The sequence below is a fragment of the Vipera ursinii genome (assembly GCF_947247035.1).
Source record: "Vipera ursinii genome assembly, chromosome: 7".
Taxonomy (NCBI): Eukaryota; Metazoa; Chordata; class Lepidosauria; order Squamata; family Viperidae; genus Vipera; species Vipera ursinii.
In genome coordinates, this window is record NC_139521.1 from 4,677,055 (window position 1) to 4,699,886 (window position 22,832).

General features: G+C 41.0%; 1 protein-coding gene across 1 annotated transcript; it reads right to left on the bottom strand.

Moving 5' to 3' along the window:
* Positions 1–2,968: 2,968 nt before the first annotated feature.
* Positions 2,969–22,332, bottom strand: DTHD1 (death domain containing 1; the record flags this gene model as incomplete). Its single annotated transcript, XM_083368062.1, has 8 exons — positions 2,969–3,273; positions 3,850–3,907; positions 7,215–7,456; positions 12,255–12,544; positions 15,569–15,733; positions 18,574–18,818; positions 21,820–21,999; positions 22,090–22,332. Coding segments are annotated over 8 exons (1,728 nt in total), but the record flags the coding sequence as incomplete, so codon positions are not given.
* Positions 22,333–22,832: the final 500 nt, after the last annotated feature.

Sequence of the window (22,832 nt, forward strand, 5' to 3'; positions counted from 1 at the left end):
AGGAACTTAAATCCTTGCAACAAATCTACATCTATTTTAGTGCCATTTTATAGTGCAGTGATAAGGCCACACTTACAATCCAGTTTTGGTCACTGCGATACAAAAAAGATATTTAGATTCTGAAAAGAGTGCAGAGAAGAGCAGCAAAGATGATTAGAGGGCTGGAGGCAGAAGAAAGTGGAAAATATAGTGAAATTACAGTATTTCCTTTCCACGTAACCTCTATTTCCTTCCTATTCAAAATTTCATTGCTGCTAGGCTTAAAAGAACAGGTTAAAGATAGATCATCGTTGAGAAAATCTATCTGTATGGTTGAGAGGAGTTAAAAATGGCTTGAGGACACATAATCAATCAATCCACCAACCAGTCAATCAAAATCTTGACTCCAGGGATCACAGGCACCAGAAGACAACCGCACCGAATACAATAGTTTACATAGGTTTATTGAATCAAAGATTGAATGAAAGTCATCCCTTTAATACATATCGCAATTCTACCACACCTAATTACAGTGATCCACACAATTTTCCCAACTAATGGAAACAGAGAAGTTATCCATATCAGAGTATTACTCAGAATTGTTCTCCACAGTAACTCTTTCATTCCAGAAAGAATTTCCAGTGCGAAAATGATAGCCAGAGAAGGAACAGGCACAAAGCAGCAGATCACAGATTGCAAGCTGTAGAATAGACAAGCTTGTACACGCTGTGTTTACACCTTTATACATTTCACATACTTTCCTTTAGGAGAAGGAGAGGGCAGAGTCAAGAGAGGAATCAGCCTAGAATCGTTACATTCCCTCAAGTGACCTTAGTCCAACCCCTCTTGAATTCTGTTAATTCTTATCTTGCACCAGTTTAGTGCGGACCATTAGTTGACTGGGTTCTTGTGTAGAGGCATGAGCGATAAATCATCTTGACGGGAGTGTAATGTGTGGTCTCGAGTCTTTGCACCTGATGTTTTCCCATTTTACATACCTCTTTGTTTCCATTTTATAATCTAAATGTGCTGGGCTCTGATCTCTCAACTCTAATTAATCTTGTTGTGGAACATTGTTGCAATTTAGAAGACAGAGAGAAGCTAGTTCTTTCTTGAGCAGATTTTGATGTTACATCTATCTATCTATCTATCTATCTATCTATCTATCTATCTATCTATCTATCTATCTATCTATCTGACTTATGTGTCACCTGTCTCATCTTTTTATCTTTTATCCATTGGTTATAGGTCAAACTTCTCTTCTGTATTGTTTTATTCCATCTTAGGATGCTTGCACACATCCCTGTGTTGAGATGGCTTACCTCAGGGGTGTCAAAGTGCTGGCCCACAGGCCGGATCCATCATAAAAAAACAACACACCTACTCCATTGCCAGCAATGGAAAAAAAGTTGTGACACGTCACGTGAAGTTGCGAGTTTAACACCCCTGGCCTACATCCTTCATTAGGTTAGTATTTATCATGCAAATATATTTGTATTGTTTGATTGCTTTTAAACTTGGTAACCCACCCAGAGTCGCCTTGTGTGGTGAGAAGGGTGATAAATCAACTTAAGAAATGAATAAAATAAATAATTCATTGAGTTTCCTGTTTATTGCAATCACCGGAAAAGTCATATGCTAGGCAAATCTGCAATGTGACTTTGCATTCTGATGGAACACGGAGTCTACCGGGTTGACTAGTCCTTGATTTCTGTGTCAGTCAAGAAACTCTTCCCCCATGGACCTATCTGAAGTTATTACATTATACAGGAAAGAAGATTGTGTTTATAAAAAGAAAGCTAAGGCTTCATTGTTAATGGCTCAGAGAAATATCGTTTATCCTCATGTGAAAAAAGGAAAATGATGACTGCTCTTTGAAGGAATGTATGCTCCAGAATGTTTTTGTTCTTAAGGGAGTTATAACTGACATGATATTTTGGACTCAGTAAGTCCTTTGACATCTTTATGCATTTATTTAAATACATCTCTCCCCCCACTCTAACTCCATGGCCTTAGAACAGCTTAAGGAAAAGTTCAACACATTTTCTAAATCAAGGTGTCAAGGCTCAGACTGATGAACCCCACCAAGCAAGCACCCTTGATACGATCCAAACTCTTGATGCAAAACTTTATTGAGTACATCATTTCAGCACGTATGAAAGCAAAACCAGCTCTGGGCAGCCCAAACCCCTATAATAAAAGTATAGAATTCTCCCTTCCTCCCTCTTGGTTAGGTCACATTGCCCAATCAAGTAGAAAAATATTGTTATGAGAAAGTGTCTCTGGGTCTAGCCAGACACCTGATGTAATGTCCTTGAGTCTCATGGTCCGACTTCTTAATCTTTGAAGACTGCATTCCAATCCCTTCCCCTCCCTCCAAGTTCATTGGCAAGCTGAGAATTTGTCGCATCAGCAAAACCGTGCTTTGAAACTTGACACAAGGATGGGACAATGGACTTAGTGACATGTGCTTAACCGAGTCCAGGAAACAACATCTTCCGTAAGCCCATGCTACTTAAATAACTTTGACAAGAAGACGTGGAAATGACTAGGAAGACCTGACAAAGAGATGACACCTAGGGAAAGATCAGATAAGAGAGAGCAGAGCCCACAGTTGCCTAATGGGTGGAACAAGAGGGCCAAAGGGGATCTGCTCTAAGTTCTCAGGTAGATCGGACAGGAAACACAACCCAATAAGTTAATTCTACTTAAAGGTGAAGGTTCCTTCTCTGAGCTTGTGGGTTGGAGAACAAACCTTCACCCTCATCCTACAGCTGAGCTACAGATATTCACCACTAATTCTACTTTATCACAAAGCTACACTAACAATCTCCACAAGCTGATTAACCTTTTGAAAAGAGCTTCCATTGAACTTGTCCCTCCACTCCCAAATCCACTTAGTAAGATTGTTCAAGATAACCTTCTTCTCCCCCCCCCGCTCCTATGGAGAACGTGACCTTTACTTCAATCCAGCCCCACAACAGCACCCTTAACGATGAATTTTCTTCGTGACGCTTTGGTTTGCCCACTTGAATTGGAGTTGTTGAGCCAGATCATTCCGGCCCATTTTGCAGAGGTAGCGAGAGAGAAGCTTGAGTTTGTCGGCAGACCTTGGAAGGCTCCGTCTCCAGAAGCACAGAAGCTCGTAGATCTGCTCGGTGAGGTTCTCAGGACACTTGAGTTTAATGAACTGAAGAGTGCTGCGGTGGAGAGGCAGGTATTGTGCAAGAGAATTGGCGTTCTCTTCCGACAGCTCTTCCGACAGCCAGTAGAGCAGGTCGTCCCACATGACCTCTGCTGGTCAAAATATTTATAAAGAGATGGAATTGCATGCAATTAAAAAAAAGGACAGCACTGAACACCAAGGGGTACGTGACATGGATTTTGTTATATTGTCATATGGCTATGGAGAGTCATCCAGGTCAGGGTTGTCCCAAAGGTGCTTTTTCAGGACTTCCTTGTTTTTCTTTGAAGACGTTTCACCCCTCTCCTTACTAGTACTGATGATGTTGTCTAGTTTGGGTCATGAAACGTCTGCAAGAAAACCACCAAGCTCAGAGAGCACCAAGGACCCCACAGTCCTTTCCTCCTTCTCCTCCTCCTCCTCCTCCTCCTCCTCCTCCTCCTCCTCCTCCTCCTCCTCCTCCTCCCCCACAAACCCCTCTCCCTACTAGCACTGATGATGTTGTCTAGTTTGGGTCATGAAACATCTGCAAGAAAAACACCAAGCTCAGAAAGCACCAAGGACCCCACAGTTCAACCCTGAACTACAAATATTCTCCTTTATTGGAACTCCCCAAACCTCATGTTGTGAGGCTCTTAAATGTAGAGGGTTGAGCTGGATGCCATTTGGGTGATATCAAACCTTACCTGATATATCTGTTGAGATTCTTTTTGTGCTTTGAGGGCGGCTGATCAGTTTTTCCTTCTGTTAAGGTGGAAGATACGAGCAGAAAAAGAAATATTGCCGGGGTTACCGGTACGTTATTAAGTGAAGCGCAAAGAGATGTGGGGACAATCCAGAAAAAGAAATATTTTGGGAAATATTAAAAAGGCAGAATAAATATCCCCAAAGGATTTTAAAGGCAGAAACCAACCACCCCAATGATTGAATGCCCCAAACAGAAACCAGGTCTGCAGAAATTCAGATGTGATGATCTTGTCAAAAAGATTGGAGTCAGGAAGCTGATGGGATTAGAAAGACAAAGATCCCTAGAATCAACAATCCTTCACACCAAAAAAATCCAACACTCATCAGCCACAGCCCCAGGGAAGCAGGATATGACCTTTGGGACATAATAGGATTAACCCACCACCATCAGAATACCAGAAAGGCACACTCAGACTCAGGTCAAAGTTCATGACACAGGAACAACTCCAAACAAAAGCCCAAGAAGGTATAAAAACCCACCACTCCCTACTACATGTGGTCACTTTTTCCCCAGAGCCATCTTTCTGTCTGCCTCTCCTCTTCAATAAACTACAACCTTCTTTCTAAAGCAGTCTCCGTTTTGATTGTTCCCAGCTTGGACTGGACCCTGATGAAGACTTTTCCTTCGACAGAGGGCTTTGCAAAGAGAATCAATGGGATTCTACCATGTTCCCAAACTTGTATGAAATGGATGAAGGTAGAAATCCTTCTGTGTGTCTGTTTGTGTCTGTGCCATTTAATTACATGATACGGAAATCCTCTTATCTACACAAAAACTTTTCAAAGTATAAGTAACAGTCTGAGCTTCCCAACAAAACGGATTCGAAGCCAGAGGTTTGCAGGCTAAATTGAAGAGTTCTGGGGTTTTTTTCTTCCCAACTCACAACATAATTTGGGATTTTAAATGTGCGTGATTGAATTAGGGGAGCTGTGCAAGGAGCTCGCCCATATGCAGGTGCCACTGGTCCATAGATTTTCCTCCTGGTTATAAACTGGTTGTGTGTGGTGCAATTTGGGGGAGCCTGGTTTCTTACAAATGAGAATGTATGGTCTGGCTCCAGCTTCTTTGGTTAATTGATTTGTCAGTTCCTTGTACGAAGCCAGAAAAATAGGTTAACCTGGTGCACGCTTTAAGTGTGGTATGTGAAGACACTACTTCCCTGATCTGTTGCAGTCGGCCTTTTTATTTTTGTGTTTAATTTTTGTAAATAAATGTGTGCAATGTATTAATTGCAGCAAACCTCTGATGGGTACAAATGGGATGGCAGGCAATTTTCTAGACACCTCGAAGTACAATTTGAAGTACAACCAGTCAATTTCTCCCCCATTCATAAGCTGTTCCACTATTGACAGCTGAGGACTATCCATTAGAACAGGGTTCTCCAGACTTGACCACCTTAAGACGTTAGACCTCAATTCCCAGAATTCCTAAGCCATTCCTCAACTGGCCGGGGAAATTCTGGGAGTTGAAGTCCATGAGTCTTGAAGTTGCCAGGCTTGGAGACCCCTGCGTTAGAAAAACGCCATGAGAAAGAACTGCTTTCACCACTTTCCTAAATGACGTAAAGGGAAAAACAAGTTACTCCACAGGTAGAGAGCTAAGAGGCTCATCCAATTGGTCTCGTCCCCTTGAGATATCAAGGGAGAGTTACTTACTGGTAGTATCTTCTCCCTGACTTTCAACTAGACCATGTTGGGGGGACAGAAAAGGAAAAGGAGGAACAGACCTCTTTCTCTTTTTCTGTTTCTCTTTCTCTTTATCTTAAGAAGACATTAGACAACCATTTGCCTGAAATAGTCTAGGGCTGGGGTAGGCAAACCTGGCTCTTTTATGACTCATGGACTTCAACTCCCAGAATTCCTGAGCCAGCATGGGGGAACTATGTCTCCTTTATGACTCGTGGACTTCAACTCCCAGAATTCCTGAGCCAGCATGGGGGAAACTATGGCTCCTTTATGACTCGTGGACTTCAACTCCCAGAATTCCTGAGCCAGCATGGGGGAACTATGGCTCCTTTGTGACTCGTGGACTTCAACTCCCAGAATTCCTGAGCCAGCATGGGGGGAACTATGGCTCCTTTATGACTCGTGGACTTCAACTCCCAGAATTCCTGAGCCAGCATGGGGGAAACTATGGCTCCTTTATGACTCGTGGACTTCAACTCCCAGAATTCCTGAGCCAGCCATGCTGAGGGGAAAGGGAGAGTTTTCCAAGCTGAGCCAAGCTGGCTCAGGAATTCTGGGAGTTGAAGTCCGCGAGTCATAAAAGAGCCAAGGTTGCCTACCCCTGGCCTAGGCCTAGGACGCTTTATGACTTGTGGACTTCAACTCCCAGAATTCCTGAACCAGCCATGCTGAGGGGAAAGGGAGAGGTTTCCAAGCTGAGCCAAGCTGGCTCAGGAATTCTGGGAGTTGAAGTCCGCGAGGCATAAAAGGGCCAAGGTTGCCTACCCCTGGCCTAGGGTTTCCTGCCTGAGCAGCAGGTGGTTGGACTAAAAGACCTCCAAGATCCCTTCCAACTTGTTATTCTGGGGGTGCAGTGGTTAGAATGCAGCACTGCAAGTATCTCTACCGAATGCTGGCTGTCGGCAGTTCGATTCTCACCGGCTCAAGGTTGACTCAGCCTTCCATCCTTCCTAGGTTGGGAAAAAGAGGACCCAGATTGTTGGGGAGCAAAATGCTGACATTGTAAACTGCTTAGAGAGGGCTGTAAAGTATATAAGTGGTATATAAGTCTAAGTGCTATTGCTATTCTTCTGCTGGGATTACCAGCAAACCTGGCAGGGGAACACCTAAGGGTTTGATTCTTCTTTAATCTACTACAGTTCTTTGCAATCTGTTGGGATTCTTCCAGTTTTCTAGTCCAACCCAATAATTTGATGGAAGAGAGACTCTGATATCAGGGAGAAACTGAGTACAAAGTGTGTTTGGATGGGCAGACTGGTAAGAAATAATAATACAATAGGTAAGACAATGAAAAAATCCATTTTTTCCTGAGTCCTCTCATGGAGAACAAAGGGACCTTTTGGGATGCAACTAGGAAATATTGCTACGGATTATAACATCCTCATGTTATGAACCCCTTTACGGATTATTGCCTTGTCGAGGCAAAGGGGCTGGCGTAACTCAATGAATATGAGCTATGCCGTGCAGGGCCACCCAAGACGGACAGGTCATTGTAGAGAAATGTGATCCACTGGAGAAGGAAATGGCAACCCACTCCAGTATCTTTGCCATGAAAACCCCATGGGCAGTACCAAAAAGCCAAAAAGATATAACAACGACATGTTATGAAACAGCTCACCTTTGGCAAAGTTAGCGCCAGTTTGCACAGGAAGGAATCTTGTTCGTGGTCTTCTAGCAGAAGAGGTTCTACGTCGCTAAGGACAGTGTCCTTTGTCACTTTGTAAAATAAGGCGATTCCTTTATAATGGGGTGAACTGTAGTTTCCAAATTCATCTACTTCCTTGACCCAAAGGGTAAGTCTTGGCTTTCTCTGAGCATGAAAAGCAAGCCTGTAATTTTTTCCATAGGTGTTCCCATCATCTGCACAGGGGCAACACAAATATTAAGCTACGACTCAACTTTTTTTTTTTTTAAAAAAAGAAACAAACAAAAATATCAAATGCTTTAACCGATCGGGTTGATTTAATTTTGCACAAACCTTCCTTCTTGGTTTGAGTCTCCAAAACAGATGGTTGATTTAGACTGGATTGTGAGAGCGAAACAGTTGCTTCCAACTCAATGTAACAACTGAATTGTTTTTTTTAAAAAAAAAACCATAGAAAAGGTCTGCTCCTACATCCCTAAAATTGAACTGATCATCCAGACAGGATCGACTAAATTCAGACACCTTAATTTGGAAAGATGCTGTAATTTAAATGGACAGTTTGGATGCAAGCTTTGGCAATCTAAACCATTATCATGGATCCAGACTGAGTTTGATTCAATGGGAGCATCTCTGTTGTTTACCACTCTTTTCATAAAACAGGTTTGTTTGCCTCTGTGTGTAACCTCAGTGCCTTTTCCTTGAGTAAACAATGAGCATTATGAGTTATGATACACGAAGCTCCCTGAAGTATGGCTGAATTTCATTACCTCTGTAATTAAAACATGACACTGTCACATTTAACCGAGGACAAACTCTTGTTCTTAAGTCCCAAAGGTGCTTTTGCAAGAGGCAAAATGGAGTTTCTGCTCTTTCTATGAAGATATTTCACTTCTCATCCCAGAAGCTTCTTCAGCTTCTGACTGAATGGTGGGGAATGGAAGGATTTATACTCCTTGCAGAGAGCTGGTCATTTGCATTCTTTTAAAAGAGACGTTGAGGCCACTTGGAGGTTTATCTGTGTCCTCAGTTGTCCCAAAGAGGCTTTTTCAAGAGGCAACTGGACTTTCTTGTTTTTCCTTTGAAGACGTTTCGCTTCTCATCCCAGAAGCTTCTTCAGCTCTGACTGAGTGGTGGGGAACGGAAGGATTTATACTCCTTGCAGACCGCTGGTCATTTGCCTTCTTTTAGAGAGACACTGAGGCCCCTTGGAGGTTTATCTTTGTCCTCAGGGTCACCTCAACGAGTGTCTAAAAGAACACAAATGACCAGCTGTCTGCAAGGAATTTAAATTTAATTTCTTAATTTAATTTATTGAATTTATATACCGCCCTTTCCCGTAGGACTCAGGGTGGTTTACAGGGTATATAAAACATCAATACAAAAATTAAGAGCAATTAAAAAAGATTAAACTAAATCCCTGAAAAAAATATAAAACCCCAATTAAAACTTCCTTCCATTCCCCACCATCCAGTCAGAGCTGAAGAAGCTTCAGGGTTGAGAAGCGAAACGTCTTCAAAGAAAAACAAGAAAGTCCAGTTGCCTCCTGAAAAAGCACCTTTGGGACAACCAGGACCTGGATGACTGAGGAGTTCCACAGACATCTTGTTCTTCAGGTCATCTCCAAACCACAATTTTCAGTCTGGGCTGTTGGGGGGGAAAAAAAAATCCTGCTCTGACCAGTTCAACTCATGCTGGTAATCGTGGAGAGATCTAATGTAGAACTAAGGAGAAACTTTCTGACAGTTAGAACAATTAACCAGTGGAACAACCTGCCTCCAGAGGTGGTGAATGCTCCAACACTGGACGTTTTTAAGAAGAGAATGGACAGCCATTTGTCTGAAATGGTATAGGGTTTCCTGCCTGAGCAGGGGGTTGGACTAGAAGACCTCCAAGGTCCCTTCCAACTCTGTTATTCTACTCTATTCAATTAAAATGATTAGGGGACTGGAGGCTAAAACATACAATGAACCGTTGTGGGAACTAGTCCAACGAAGGAAAGGACTAGGGGTGACAGGACATAAGTCTTACAATATTTGAGGGATGACAGAGAAGAGGGGGTTGACCTATTCTCCAAAACACCGATGGTAGGACAAGGAGTAACAGACGGAGAGAACCAAGCTAGAACCAAGGAGAAATTTCCAGACAGAACAATTAATCAGTGGAATGGCTTGCCTTCAGAAGTTGTGGGCGCTCCATCACTGGAGGTTTTTAAGAAGAGACTGGACATTCACCTGTCTGTGACAGTATAGGTTCTCCTGCTTGAGCAGGGGGCTGGACTAGAAGACCTCCAAGGTCTCTTCCTACTGTGCTATTCTATTCTGTTCTAGTTGATATTAAACACCAGCACCAGGAATAATGGGATAGATTGTCTCCTGAGGCGGCGATCTGGTACTTCCTGTGCTTCTTACTGACCAGCCCTCAAAATGGAGCATTATTTGATCCCTGTGTTCTTAGGGCCAGTGCATACATACACCTACCATCTAGGCCCGTGCTGGCGAACCTATGGCACGGGTGCCACAGGTGGCACGCGGAGCCCTCTCTGTGGGCACGCGCGCCGTCGCCCCAGTCCTAGGCCTTCAGCTGGGTTTTATAAAACTTTTTCTCTCTAGGCCTCCGTTGCCATGTGCAAAAAAAAAAAGGTTCAATCAATCAATCAATTCCAACTTCTCGCAGGAAAAAAAAAGATCTCGCAAAGATGGAATTGATTGATTGAACTTTTTAGTCCCACCCAGTCTGCCATTACCATCACAGCCACGCCCACCCAATTGGCCACACGCACCCAATGGGCCACGCCCACCCGGCACCCGACGATACATCAGTGGGTTTTGGGTTGCAGTTTGGGCACTCGGTCTCTAAAAGGATGGCCATCACTGGCCTAGGCAATCAGCATGTGCAATCTGCTGATCCACTTGAAGGTGTAAATAACTCCTTTCAATGATATTCGGTGGGCAAAGACTTTTCAAGCTTGCATCAAAGCTACCTCCTCTTTTTTTTTTGGAATTTAGATCTTGGGCGAAGAGCGGTATCTTGTCAAGTCATTGGACCACCACCATCACCCCCTTCAAAACAAGCAGGAAAAAGGTTATTATTCCAATATCATCTTTCGACATGTGGCAAAAACAGATAAGCCGAAAATAATGCAGCCGGGCTGTGAGGAAAAAAACGGTTAGGCCTCTCTCTCTCTCTAAAGAAATGTCATTTTCTGATGAATGTGGTTTATCTAGCACCAGGCCTGTTCACCCATCAGATGGAGGGTAGAGCTGGCATTTTTTGTTACAGGCTGATTGCATTTTGTGTTGGCAATGACTGGACCGTGTTTTGATGGCGGCTTGCATGGATTTGATTTGTCTTTGATTCCTTCTAATTGTCAGCAAGCCTTCATTGTCTTCTCCCTCCCTTTCAGGTTGAAGAGGAAAAAAAAAGGGTTATAAATCCAATCAGAAGAAATCAAAATATAGAACAAAGGTATGGGGATGGGGTGGGGTAAGGGATTGTCTCGGTGGCCTGTTCTTCAAGGTTCTTGTGTTCACTGACAGTGGACCTCCTCCGTCTTTCAAAACTGTGGAACTTTTGGGACCGGCCCTAGAGATTTAAATCAGAACCCAGCAGGATGTGTGCATTTATGTTTCTTCTGTTTTTGGGTTCATTCTGAAGCCTCAGTGGTGAAGGAAAAATGAAGAGTTGCCAACGGAGGAAGGGTGAATCCAAAAAAAAAATTCTAGATTGTGCAGAAATGGATAGATTGACATTGAAAATGAAAGGGAAAGAAGATTCAGTTTATTTTAGAACATGGGATACCTTTTGTCATTGGCTAGAAAAACGAGGTAGAGAGAAAGGAACTTAATATGTATTGGTAATTTAAATGTTGGCACCCAGACACACCAAATTCTAATTTAGAAAGAATCATGGGATGTGTGTTGTGCAACTAAGGTGAGCCGTTGCAAATCCTGATTCAAAAGGTGAAAACGGATGGAACAATCTGCGCTCTCTCTGCTCCTAGTTAAAGATCTGGAAGAGGATTAATAAATGTCATGCTATTATAGCAACTTTCACAATCAACCTGTTTGATATTTTGGAATTTCATGCTTAGTACAGAGTGAAGTGATAAGAAACAAGAAAGTGGAAGACGGAACTGGATGGTTTACTCATTCTTCAGACAAATGCCTCACACATATATTTCGGAAGCACAGAAACATCTAACCTGCATCTTTTTTTGGGTTGGGGAGGAGATACTGTGACGATTCGTTCCTGTCAGTGCAAACTGCATGTCTGAACGGGACTTTAGGGCTAGAACTGATTAAGATCCTAAACGTATCAGGAGCCATCAATCGTAAAACCCATAAATCCATTGAATTCACAAAACAACGGGGCACCTATTGTAAGAAACAACTGAAGAAGCAGCTAATACACAAAATACCTCCGTCAAGAAGGCAAATATATACATATGCATATAAAAGGTAAAAGGTAAAGGTTCCCCCGCACATGCGTGCTAGTCGTTTCCGACTCTAGGGGCCGGTGCTCATCTCCGTTTCAAAGCCGAAGAGCCAGCGCTTCTCCAAGGACGTCTCCGTGGTCATGTGGTCGGCATGACTAGACGCCAAAGGCGCATGGAATGCTGTTACCTTCCCACCGTAGTGGTCCCTATTTTTCTACTTGCATTATTGCGTGCTTTCGAACTGCTAGGTTGGCAGAAGCTGGGACGACTAACAGGCGCTCACTCTGTTACGTGGCACTCGGGATTCGACCTGCCAAACTGCCGACCTTCTGATCGACAAGCTCAGCGTCCTAACCCACTGAGCCACCGCGTCCCTCCACATATACATATACATACTGGCAAAAGATTCCTTCTCCCCATATTTGGGTCAACAGGGTGCATTAAAAAAACACTCAAAACACACACACACACACACACACACACACACACACACATACATATCTTTGAAAGTCTCATTTGTAAAGTCGAAACAGCATGCCCAACAGCTTCCAACGTTGTTGGAATTGAAATTGATTTACCTGAAGCAAAAATATTTCCACTGAATCTAAAGTACATCTGCTCTCCTTCTCTCATTTTAAATGGCTTCGAAGGCTCTGGAGGGCCACAATATCCCTCCTCTTCTAGACATTGCAGCTCCATGTTTAATTCCTTTGAGGGAACCAGTGAGACCATGATCTTGTAAGGGTCTTCTTTATTCTGGTGTAGGACCACCCTCACCAGCATGTTGTGGATGGCGCTTTCCAGATTCCGAATAAACTGAACGAGTTGTACGTTGTCCATAGTGGAGGACAAGCGAACGATAATAAATCTACAGAAAGAGGAAGACTAGATGTCAGGAAGCGAAGAAATGGAGGAGCAGGATTCACATCTTAATACAGAAGATCCTCAAAGGGAATATAAAGATAAGAACTTTGACTTTTGGGTTGAATGGACAAAGACTTGGGACCTTGATGTTATGTTTTTGTGCATAAAGTAATCTTGACGGCGGCAAGTTTACTTTGCGCGCAAAAACGGAAAAAACTCAAAAAACCACACAATTGCTTTTGTTTCTACTTGGAAACCACTTCTGGACTTTGTGATTGAGGTGGGGGGGGGGGGAAACCGGAAACTTTGATTTTGGATTTTACCGATTTGATGGGTTTGTTGTTATATAAATGGCTAGTTTATATTACTATGTAAAAGTAAAAAGTTGAGGTCTGATGCTGTTATCTTAATCTACTGCACCAAAGGGAGTTAGTTGCAAGTCAACGCCTTTTCTTACTCCCCCCCACACTTTCCCTTCATTTTTACCTTCCCTTCTCCTTATTTTCCTACTATTTTCTTTTGTGTTTTTTTTTATTTCATGTTATAAAATAATAAAAAAAAGATGAAGACTAAAGGGTTGGACTAGATGACCTCCAAGGTACCTTCCAACTTTATCATCATCATCATCATCATCATCATCATTAACATTAGAGCAATCGTGCTATTTTTAAGTATGAGTAAAGGTTGGAAATAGTGATTTCTTTAATTTTTTAATTATCTTTTCAGAAGAAAAGACATCTATTGAATTTTGTGGCTCAGATATGAACATTGCTTGATTTCCCCCCCCCCCCCCCCACCAGTACTACATTCCTTGACAGGGGTGTGAGAAATCTAGGGGAAGGGCAGTTGCGAAAATTCTGATTCTGAAAATAATGTTTGTCTACAGTTGGGTAACATTTTCCATTCTCAAGAACCTTTTAAAATTAAATCTTTTAATTATCCCTAACCCCACCTTTGCTTCGGGATTCCTACAAACCTGTCCAAAAATACTTGTAAAGGTATTGTTGAATTTGAACAAGCCGGCCTGGCCTGATGGGTTTGGGTTTTATTATTGCTTTTAAATGTATTCTAACTTATTGTTGTAAGGCATTGGGCACTTTGTTTAATCTTCTCTTAATTTTTGTACTTTTTTTATTTTAGTATTTATTGCCCTGTTCACCGCCCTGAGTCCTTCGGGAGAAGGGCGGTATACAAATAAAATTATTATTATTATTATTATTATTATTATTATTATTATTATTATTATTATTATTATTATTATTATTATTATTATTAGGTACACCTCAGATACTTGTATCCTAAGTAAACTGTAGAGAACATTGTAGATGGTAAGATGGTGTAGAATCCAACACATGCGCAAAGCTATGGTAGTTAAATTATAAAAGGGTTGGCTTTTGCTTCTTTCAATAAGGAAGTAAGATTTTTCAGGCATGGGTTGCCAATGTCTGAAGGCTTTAAGAATAGACTGAATAGCCACCACTCAAGAGTGCTGTAATTGGTATATTGCGATCATTTTGAACTCAATGGTTCTACCATCTTAAATCTGATTCTCTTGACCAAAAGTGAAGAATATCATTATAAAGCTGCTTAACTCTTGGAATAGGAGAGTCACGTCTGCAGAGGTAAATCACAAAAAAGAGAAAATTAAAAAAAAAAGCAGAAATTTGACTTTCACCGAGAATGCCCAGGACGTCAATTAAAGCTGCCCTCTTGAAGGTTGCTGCAAAATTTCTTGCTTTATTATCTTTTGTAATATTTTTTTTAAAGCTGCCAGGTGGCTTCAGGAAAACTGCTCTAAAAGGGGTTTAACTTGAGATGTCTGTCCCCACTTGGGAACCGTTTAGGAGTTTCATATCTTCTAAATCAGGGGCCTCCAACCCGTGGTCTTATGTCCACTAGCCAACTTCCAAACTATTTTGCCAAGTTGTAACTTTCGGTAGGATACAAGGAAAAGCAGTAAGTGTAAATGGAGGACAATTAACTGATTCAATTTGATGGAATTTATAAGCAAACCCAATGTCATGTCTGCCCTCGTCCATGTTCGTCTTTCAAAAGCTAAATGCAGCGTCAAAGGCTTTGCCAGTTTTCTAGTTCTATGTTAGGTCCAAAATTCTTTGTTCGTGTTATCATTGTTTCTTTAACTTGTTCCTCTTCCATCTTAAAACTTAGCATATATTTATAAAGGTTCTTAAGTGGGAAAGAAATTCTAAAGTAACAAAAACGGTAGCGTACAAAGAAAATTTATATAAAATGTTTTAGAGATGACATTTAACACCGGTGAGGTTAGCAAATTTTTTTAAAAAAATATATCAAGCAATTGTTGGAAATGTAAACAAAAACCCGGCACCTATTACCAACCTAGGCGGACATGCTCTAAAGCCAAAAGATTCTGGTTAAGAATACATACATGGTTAGAGAAAATGATTAAAAAAGGTATAGATTTTAAGCCAGGATTATTTTTGTTAGGCATAATTGTAGGAAATTATGAGAACGAGTGTATATATTTAATTTTACATATATTAACTGCAGCAAGAATTGTGTTTGCTCAACATTGGAAAAATGAAGAGTTGCCAACGGAGGAAGGGTTAATCCAAAAAAATTCTAGATTGTGCAGAAATGGATAGATTGACATTGAAAATGAAAGGGAAAGAAGATTCAGTTTATTTTAGAACATGGGGTACCTTTTGTCATTGGCTAGAAAAACGTGGTAGAGAGGAAGGAACTTAATATGCATTGGTAAGTTAAATGTTGGCACCCAGACACACCAAATTCTAATTTAGAAAGAATCATGGGATGTATGTTGTGCAACTAAGGTGAGCCGTTGCAAATCCTGATTCAAAAGGTGCAAACGGATGGAACAATCTTCGCGCTCTCTCTCTCTCTCTGCTCCTACTTAAAGATCTGGAAGAGGGTTAATAAATGTCACGCTATTATAGCAACTTTCGCAATCAACCTGTTTGATATTTTGGAATTTCATGCTTAGTACAGAGGGACACCCCATTCATCTACACGTTTGGTGTCATCTCACCTCTCTAAGGGTTGATCTAAGTCAAAGGACACAAGACCATTTCTCGCATTCCGCACGGTGATGTCATCCAGGGGAACCCAGCCTTCTTCGCTGTTTAGGTAGCCCAGCACTTTCAGTGGCTCCTTGAGGTTCTCCCTGTGTTTTCGGGAGGAGGCACTCAGACCTCTGGGGGGAAAAAAATCACAAGGGTATGGCAAGGAATATACCTCTATCTGTGGTGGCGCAGTGGTTAGAATGGAGTATTGCAGGCTAACTCACTGCTCACTCCGGGAGTTCGATTCTGACCTGCTTCAAGGTTGACTCAGCCTTCCATCCTTCCAAGGTCAGTAAAATGAGGACCCAGATTGTTGGGGGCAAAATGCTGACACTTTGAAGCAGTAAATAAATCTAAGTGCTAATTCTATTCTATTCTATTCTATTCTATTCTATTCTATTCTATTCTATTCTATTCTATTCTATTCTATTCTATTCTATTCTATGCCATGCCATGCCATGCCATGCCATGCCTTGCCATTCCATTCCATTCCATTCCATTCCATTCCATTCCATTCCATTCCATTCCATTCTATTCTATTCTATTCTATTCTATTCTATTCTATTCTATTCTATTCTATTCTATTCTATTCTATTCTATTCTATTCTATTCTATTCTATTCTATTCCATATTCCAATCCATTCCACTCCACCTCACCTCACTCCCTATTCTATTCTATTCTATTCTATTCTATTCTATTCTATTCTATTCTATTCTATTCTATTCTGTTCTGTTCTGTTCTGTTCTGTTCTGTTCTGTTCTGTTCTGTTCTGTTCTGTTCTGTTCTGTTCTGTTCTATTCTTATTCTTTTTCCCCAATATCTATTCTATTCTATTCTATTCTATTCTATTCTATTCTATTCTATTCTATTCTATTCTGTTCTGTTCTGTTCTGTTCTGTTCTGTTCTGTTCTGTTCTGTTCTGTTCTGTTCCGTTCCGTTCCGTTCTGTTCTGTTCTATATTCCTTCTATTCTATTCTATTCTATTCTATTCTATTCTATTCTATTCTATTCTATTCTATTCTATTCTATTCTACTCTACTCTATTCTATTCTGTATTTCTATTCTATTCTATTCTATTCTATTCTATTCTATTCTATTCTATTCTATTCTATTCTATTCTATTCTATTCTATTCTATTCTATTCTATTCTATTCTATTCTATTCTATTCTATTCTATTCTATTCTATTCTGCAGTGGTTATGCAATGTGGTATTGCAGGGTAACTGCCTATTGCCAGGAGTTCGATCCTGACCTGCTCAAGTCTGACTCAGCCTTCCATCCTTCCAAGGTTGATAAAATGAGGAGCCAGATTGTTGGGGGCAAGATGCTGACTCTCTAAATTGCTTAGAGAGGGCTTTAAAGCACTGTAAAGCGGTATATAAGTCTAAGGGCCATTGCTATCTATACTTATCTGTTTCTTCCTCTTTACTCATCTTCTCACTTTCTGGTCCAAAACCAACTTTTCTTTTGAAGTAGATCCTCACATCCTTACTAAACTAGTATTTCTTTAACTGCAGCAAATACAAATTTCTTGCATGGCCCCAGTTTTCATTCTTTCAAAATGTCCTAGCCAGAAAGACTAAAAGAGAAAGTCAGCATGGCATTATAGGACGCCAAAGCTCTTTTAAGTATATTTTAATTAAATTTTCATTAGAGATAAAACCAGATATGCTGGGGGGGGGGTTGAAAGGTTGCTACTATTTTTCATTAAAATTATACAAAGGCAACCCCCCCTTCCCCGAAAACCCTTTGCCTCAGAAAGATTGCCGAGAAGTTCTGATTGATTTTTAATGAACTTCAGTTGCTAATGTTCACGTTGGCAATACCTGATGGACTGCAGGTCGATATATATTTCATTTTAATTTATTTTTATTTTAACCCCATTTATATCCCGCCCTTCTCCAAAGACTCAGGGCGGCTTACAATTTAAAGCACAAACCAATGTGCTTAGCAATAGCCTTCATTCTATGTATATGCCTGCTTTTATTAGGGCTTTCCTCCCCCCAAGCGGCATTATTACAAAGTCAGCTTAATTGCCCCCAACAATCTGGGTCCTCATTTTACCTACCTCGGAAGGATGGAAGGCTGAGTCAACCTTGAGCCTGGTCGGACCCGAACTAATTGCAGGCAGCTGGTGTTACTTAAGGAGGCATTAGCCCACTGCTCCACCAAGGCTGCATATAGATGTTTAAATCAGCTTCCTTCAACTTTTGGCTCCTCCTCCTCCTCCTCCTCCTCCTCCTCCTCCTCCTCCTCCCTGCAAACCCTTCTCCCTTCTAGTGCTGGTAATGTTACCTAGTTGGGTAATGAAACATCTGCAAGAAAATACCAAGATCAGAGTGCACCAAGGACCCCACAGGACATCAGATTGTGGAAAGCTTGCATAAATATGCATTTTAAAAAAAAAAAAAAAACAACCACTGTATTTCTGCCTTCCAAGAGACAATGCATAAACAACACATTCATTTCCTTAACTTATACAATGTTTTGTTTCCCTGGTCTAGAACCATGTTTTCTTAACAGCGCTCCAGTGCATGTTCTAGCCCCTCAACATCTTGAGATGTTAGAAACATTGCCTTCTCTGCATCATTAAATTTGAATAGAAAAGGAAGAAGAAGGAGAAGGAGAAGGAGAAGGAGGAGGAGGAGGAGGAGGAGGAGGAGGAGGAGGAGGAGGAGGAGGAGAAGAAGAAGAAGAAGAAGAAGAAGAAGAAGAAGAAGAAGAAGAAGAAGAAGAAGAAGAAGAAGAAGAAGGAGAAGGAGAAGGAGAAGGAGAAGGAGAAGGAGAAGGAGAAGGAGAAGGAGAAGGAGAAGGAGAAGGAGAAGGAGAAGGAGAAGGAGAAGGAGAAGGAGAAGGAGAAGGAGAAGGAGAAGACAATTGCAAATAAGTTACGGATTCTGGGTCTACCTGAGACATTTGCTGAACAATGGTAGATTATTTTCAAGGATGAGTTCCTTCTTATTTCTCACCGGAAATGATGAATGCTTGTAACTCTGGGGACAGAAGCACTTGTTGCTCTTCCAGTGTCTGTCTCAATACCTTCTCTTCTTTTTTCTGGATTTGGAGGGCAAGGCAGAACCACAGTGATAGCTCTGTTGAATGGCAGCGATGAAGAATATTCCAGGTGGAGCAGAGAGCTGGCTGACATGACTGGATGAAATTCATCATGTTTCGTTTTCAACATGGAAAGTGTGGATTGATCAATTGGTTGCACCTGCATATAAATAATATTATTACAGGCATGATTATCATGCTCATCTCTCATTCAAGGTAGTTCTGAATATTTGTTCGTGTAGGCTGAGGGATCACATGTCACGTGTCTCACATCGATACACAAAAATAATAAAATTAAATCTCTATGCAGTGAGGCCCGTTATTCCTCTAAGGAACACAGCGATTCGATCGCGCTGCTAATTGCAACGGGGATGGAGCAGAATTCTTGAACTTTCCACTAACTCCCACTGACATACCTCCTAGAGGAAGAAAAAAAAAGACTTTCCACTTAATTTCCAAGGTAGTTGGTTAACAGAAGCATAATTAAATCCTTGCGCCAAGATGAATATCAAGGGCAGTGAAGAAGGACACGAAACATTTATTCAATTTCTCTCATTAGGTAAGGTAGAGATGTTCCTGTAGAGATCTGATCTTCATTAAATCCACAAGCCATAAAAGGGCCACGTTTGAAGACCCCTGGTTTAGAAAGTCAGCATATTGCCCCCCAAAGAATCTGGGTCCTCATTTTACCAACCTCTGAAGGATGGAAGGCTGAGTCAACCTTGAGCCGGTCAGGATCGAAGTTAGAAAGATAGTTTTTATTTTTCCCTTGTGCCATCACTCTGCTGATCACTTAATTCCCACGGTACTGTCTTAGGCCTAAAGATGTAGTAGGCCCAGGGCTTTTTTTCTCATAGAACGCTCAGAACGGAGTTCCGGCACCTTTTTTGGATGGAACCTTGTAGGGTAGGCAAGGCGGGTTGTATGATATGTGTGAGTTCCGGCACCTTTTCCTTTTACAAAAAAAGCACTGAGTAGGCCACATTGCTATTATCCTTCTCATCTTCTCATTTCTCTCCCCTTCTCTTCTTTCCTACTATCTTCTCCTATTGGTATCTTATGATTTATCCCTTGTTTGTATTTTGTGATTAATAATTGTGACTATGATTTATGATCTTTGATCTATTACTTTGTTGTTTGCATCTACACTGAGAACTTAAGCAAATTTCTTCTCTGTCCAATCACCCCTGGCCAATAAAAGAATTCTATTCTATTCTATTCTATTCTATTCTATTCTATTCTATTCTATTCTATTCTATTCTATTCTATTCTATTCTATTCTATTCTATTCTATTCTATTCTATTCTTCTATTCTATTCTTCATTCTTCTATTCTATTCTATTCTATTCTATTCTATTCTATTCTATTCTATTCTATTCTATTCTATTCTTCTATTCTATTCTTCATTCTTCTATTCTATTCTATTCTATTCTATTCTATTCTATTCTATTCTATTCTATTCTTGTTCTTGTTCTTGTTCTGTTCTATTCTATTCTATTCTATTCTATTATTATTCTATTCTATTCTATTCTTATTCTTGTTCTGTTCTATATCTATTCTATTCTATTCTATTCTATTCTATTCTATTCTATTCTATTCTATTCTATTCTATTCTATTCTATTCTATTCTATTCTATTCTAATTCTATTCTACTCTACTCTACTCTACTCTACTCTGTTCTGTTCTGTTCTGTTCTTCATTCCTGTATTCTATTCTGTTCTGTTCTCTGTGGCAGAATATGGTCCTTTTGAAATTACAGAATAATGGAGCTGGAAGGGTCCTTGGAGGTCATCTAGTCCAACCCCCTGCTCAGGCAGGAGACCCTATACCATTCCAACAGATGGCTATCTAGTCTCTTCTTGAAAGCCTCCAGTGTTGGAGCACCCACAGCTTCCATTTCGCTGAGTAATTATTATCTCGGCTTTAACCAAAATGTATCTTGCTCTGTTGGTCTAAACTCTAAAGGAACATGGATAGCATGCAGAAGTACCTATTCCTTTTCAACAGGGGAGACAAGATATCTTTTTTTTAAAAAAAATAACCTCATAAAGGAGAAGAAAGAGAATTCATACAGGAACTAAACCGAATAACAGACATTCTGCAATGAAGATGTTCCTAATCTCTTTCACAAGCTATTGCTGCCACCCTGGGATGAACTGAATAATAGTCTCTGTTTTTTCATGTAAAAAACCTTATTTAAGCATTTGCAGGACTATAAACAAAGATGAGTAGCAGTCTATTAAAACCCCTTTTCAAATTCCTTTTTGAACTGTGGCTGGAATCCCTCAAAGTGCAGAATGAGTCCCTCATCCTGCAAATCCTGCATAACTTCCCATCCCATACGGGGAGCTTGTTTGGAAAAATGGTTAGGATTCTTGATTGTGCCTTCTCTTCTTTTTATCTGCAACCTTCCCAAAACTGTTAAGGCGTCAGGTGGCCTGAAAATTGGACAGATGGATAAATGTGATGGGCAAGAGAGATGGGTGATAGATAATAGATAAGAAAGAAAGAAAGAAAGAAAGAAAGAAAGAAAGAAAGAAAGAAAGAAAGAAAAAGAAAGAAAGAAAAAGAAAAAAGAAGGAAGGAAGGAAGGAAGGAAGGAAGGAAGGAAGGAAGGAAGGAAGGAAGGAAGGAAGGAAAAGGAAGGGAGGGAGAGTGGGAGGAAGGAAAGAAGGGAGGAAGGAAGATAGGAAGGAATAGGAAGGAAGGAAGGGAGGAAGGAAGGAAGGAAGGAAGGAATAGGAAGGAAGGAAGGAAGGAAGAAAAAGGAAGGAAGGAAGGAAGGAATGGAGGGAGGGAGGAAGGAAAAGGAAGGAAGGAATATAAAGGAAGGAAGAAAATAATAGGAAGGAAGGAAAAAGAATAAGAAGGAAGGAAGGATTGTATAGAGATCTGCTATTAAAGGGCAATATTACCAATGAAAAAGTACTGATGATAATGATTGAATGGGTGACCTTAAAGTAGATCGTTCTATTTACAAGAGGCCACATATTTTTTCCCCTTTCACTGAAGGAAGTCATCCTGGGTGTGAATTATTAGCTACCGTCTTTTTATCCTAAATCTCTTCCAGTCAAAATGTGTTTATGTATTACGGTGGGTGGAAAAAAACAACAACAACGTGCTCGTGCCCAAGACATCAGGCCACTATTTTTCAACCGTACCTTTAGGCCCACCGTCACCCGAGAACTGAACGTTGACGATGGATAGCAAAATGAAATTCTGGGATCCATGTGAAGCTTTCTCAGAATCCCTTTTCTCGGAACGGTCCATGTTTCCTTCTTCAAGCACGAAACCACCGCAAAGATACCAAGCTGGCAGGTTTTCACCACGGCAGCTGACCCCTGCGTGAAGTCAAAAGGAGAAAACCCCATATTTAACTTTCCTTCTGCCCTACGGTTGAAGGATGATATCGGTTTAAAGAGTTCCCTAACCTTCTGGCTGCCTTGATGTCCTTCCAAAGAGGTAGGAGTTAAATAAACAGACTGGAAATTTATGTCGGTCACTTTCACCATGACGTCTTTGTACATTCCTCTGTAACGGGACGTAAATGGGATCGCGATGCTGATTGGAGAAGCTTTGAGTTGGTCAACTGACGAACACTCGGCGGAGATGACGTTGCTGACCAGTTCCTCGGCATCGTTCACAACAAAGGGACTCAAATCATTGACCACTGTGACGGTGAGACATTCAAGAACACTGTGAGGGGCTGTAACACTGCAGGATAGTTCAGCTTCTCCCAGTTCGTTCGCTTCCATGAAAAATCTATAGCCAAGATATAGCATTCATGGGAGAGAAAAAAAAAAGAGAGAGTAATGGATAAAGTACAGAATCACAACTGGAAGAGAACTTGGGGTCTTCTAGTCTGACCCCCTACTTGAGGTGGAGACCCGATACCATTCTGGACAAGTGGCCATCTAAATCTCTTCTTGGAAACCTCCAGTGGTGGTGCATCCAAGGCTTCTTCAGGCAAGCCATTCCACTGGTGAATAGTTCTCACTGTCAGGAAATTTCTCCTTATTTCTAGGTTGAATCTCTTCTTGATAAGCGTCCATCTATCGCTTCTTGTCCTGGCCTCAGCTGCTTTGGAGACTAGGTCAGCTCCTTCTTCTCTAAGACAGCACCTTAGCTACTGGAAGATGGACCCAAAGGTGATTTTTTTCAGGAGGCAACTGGA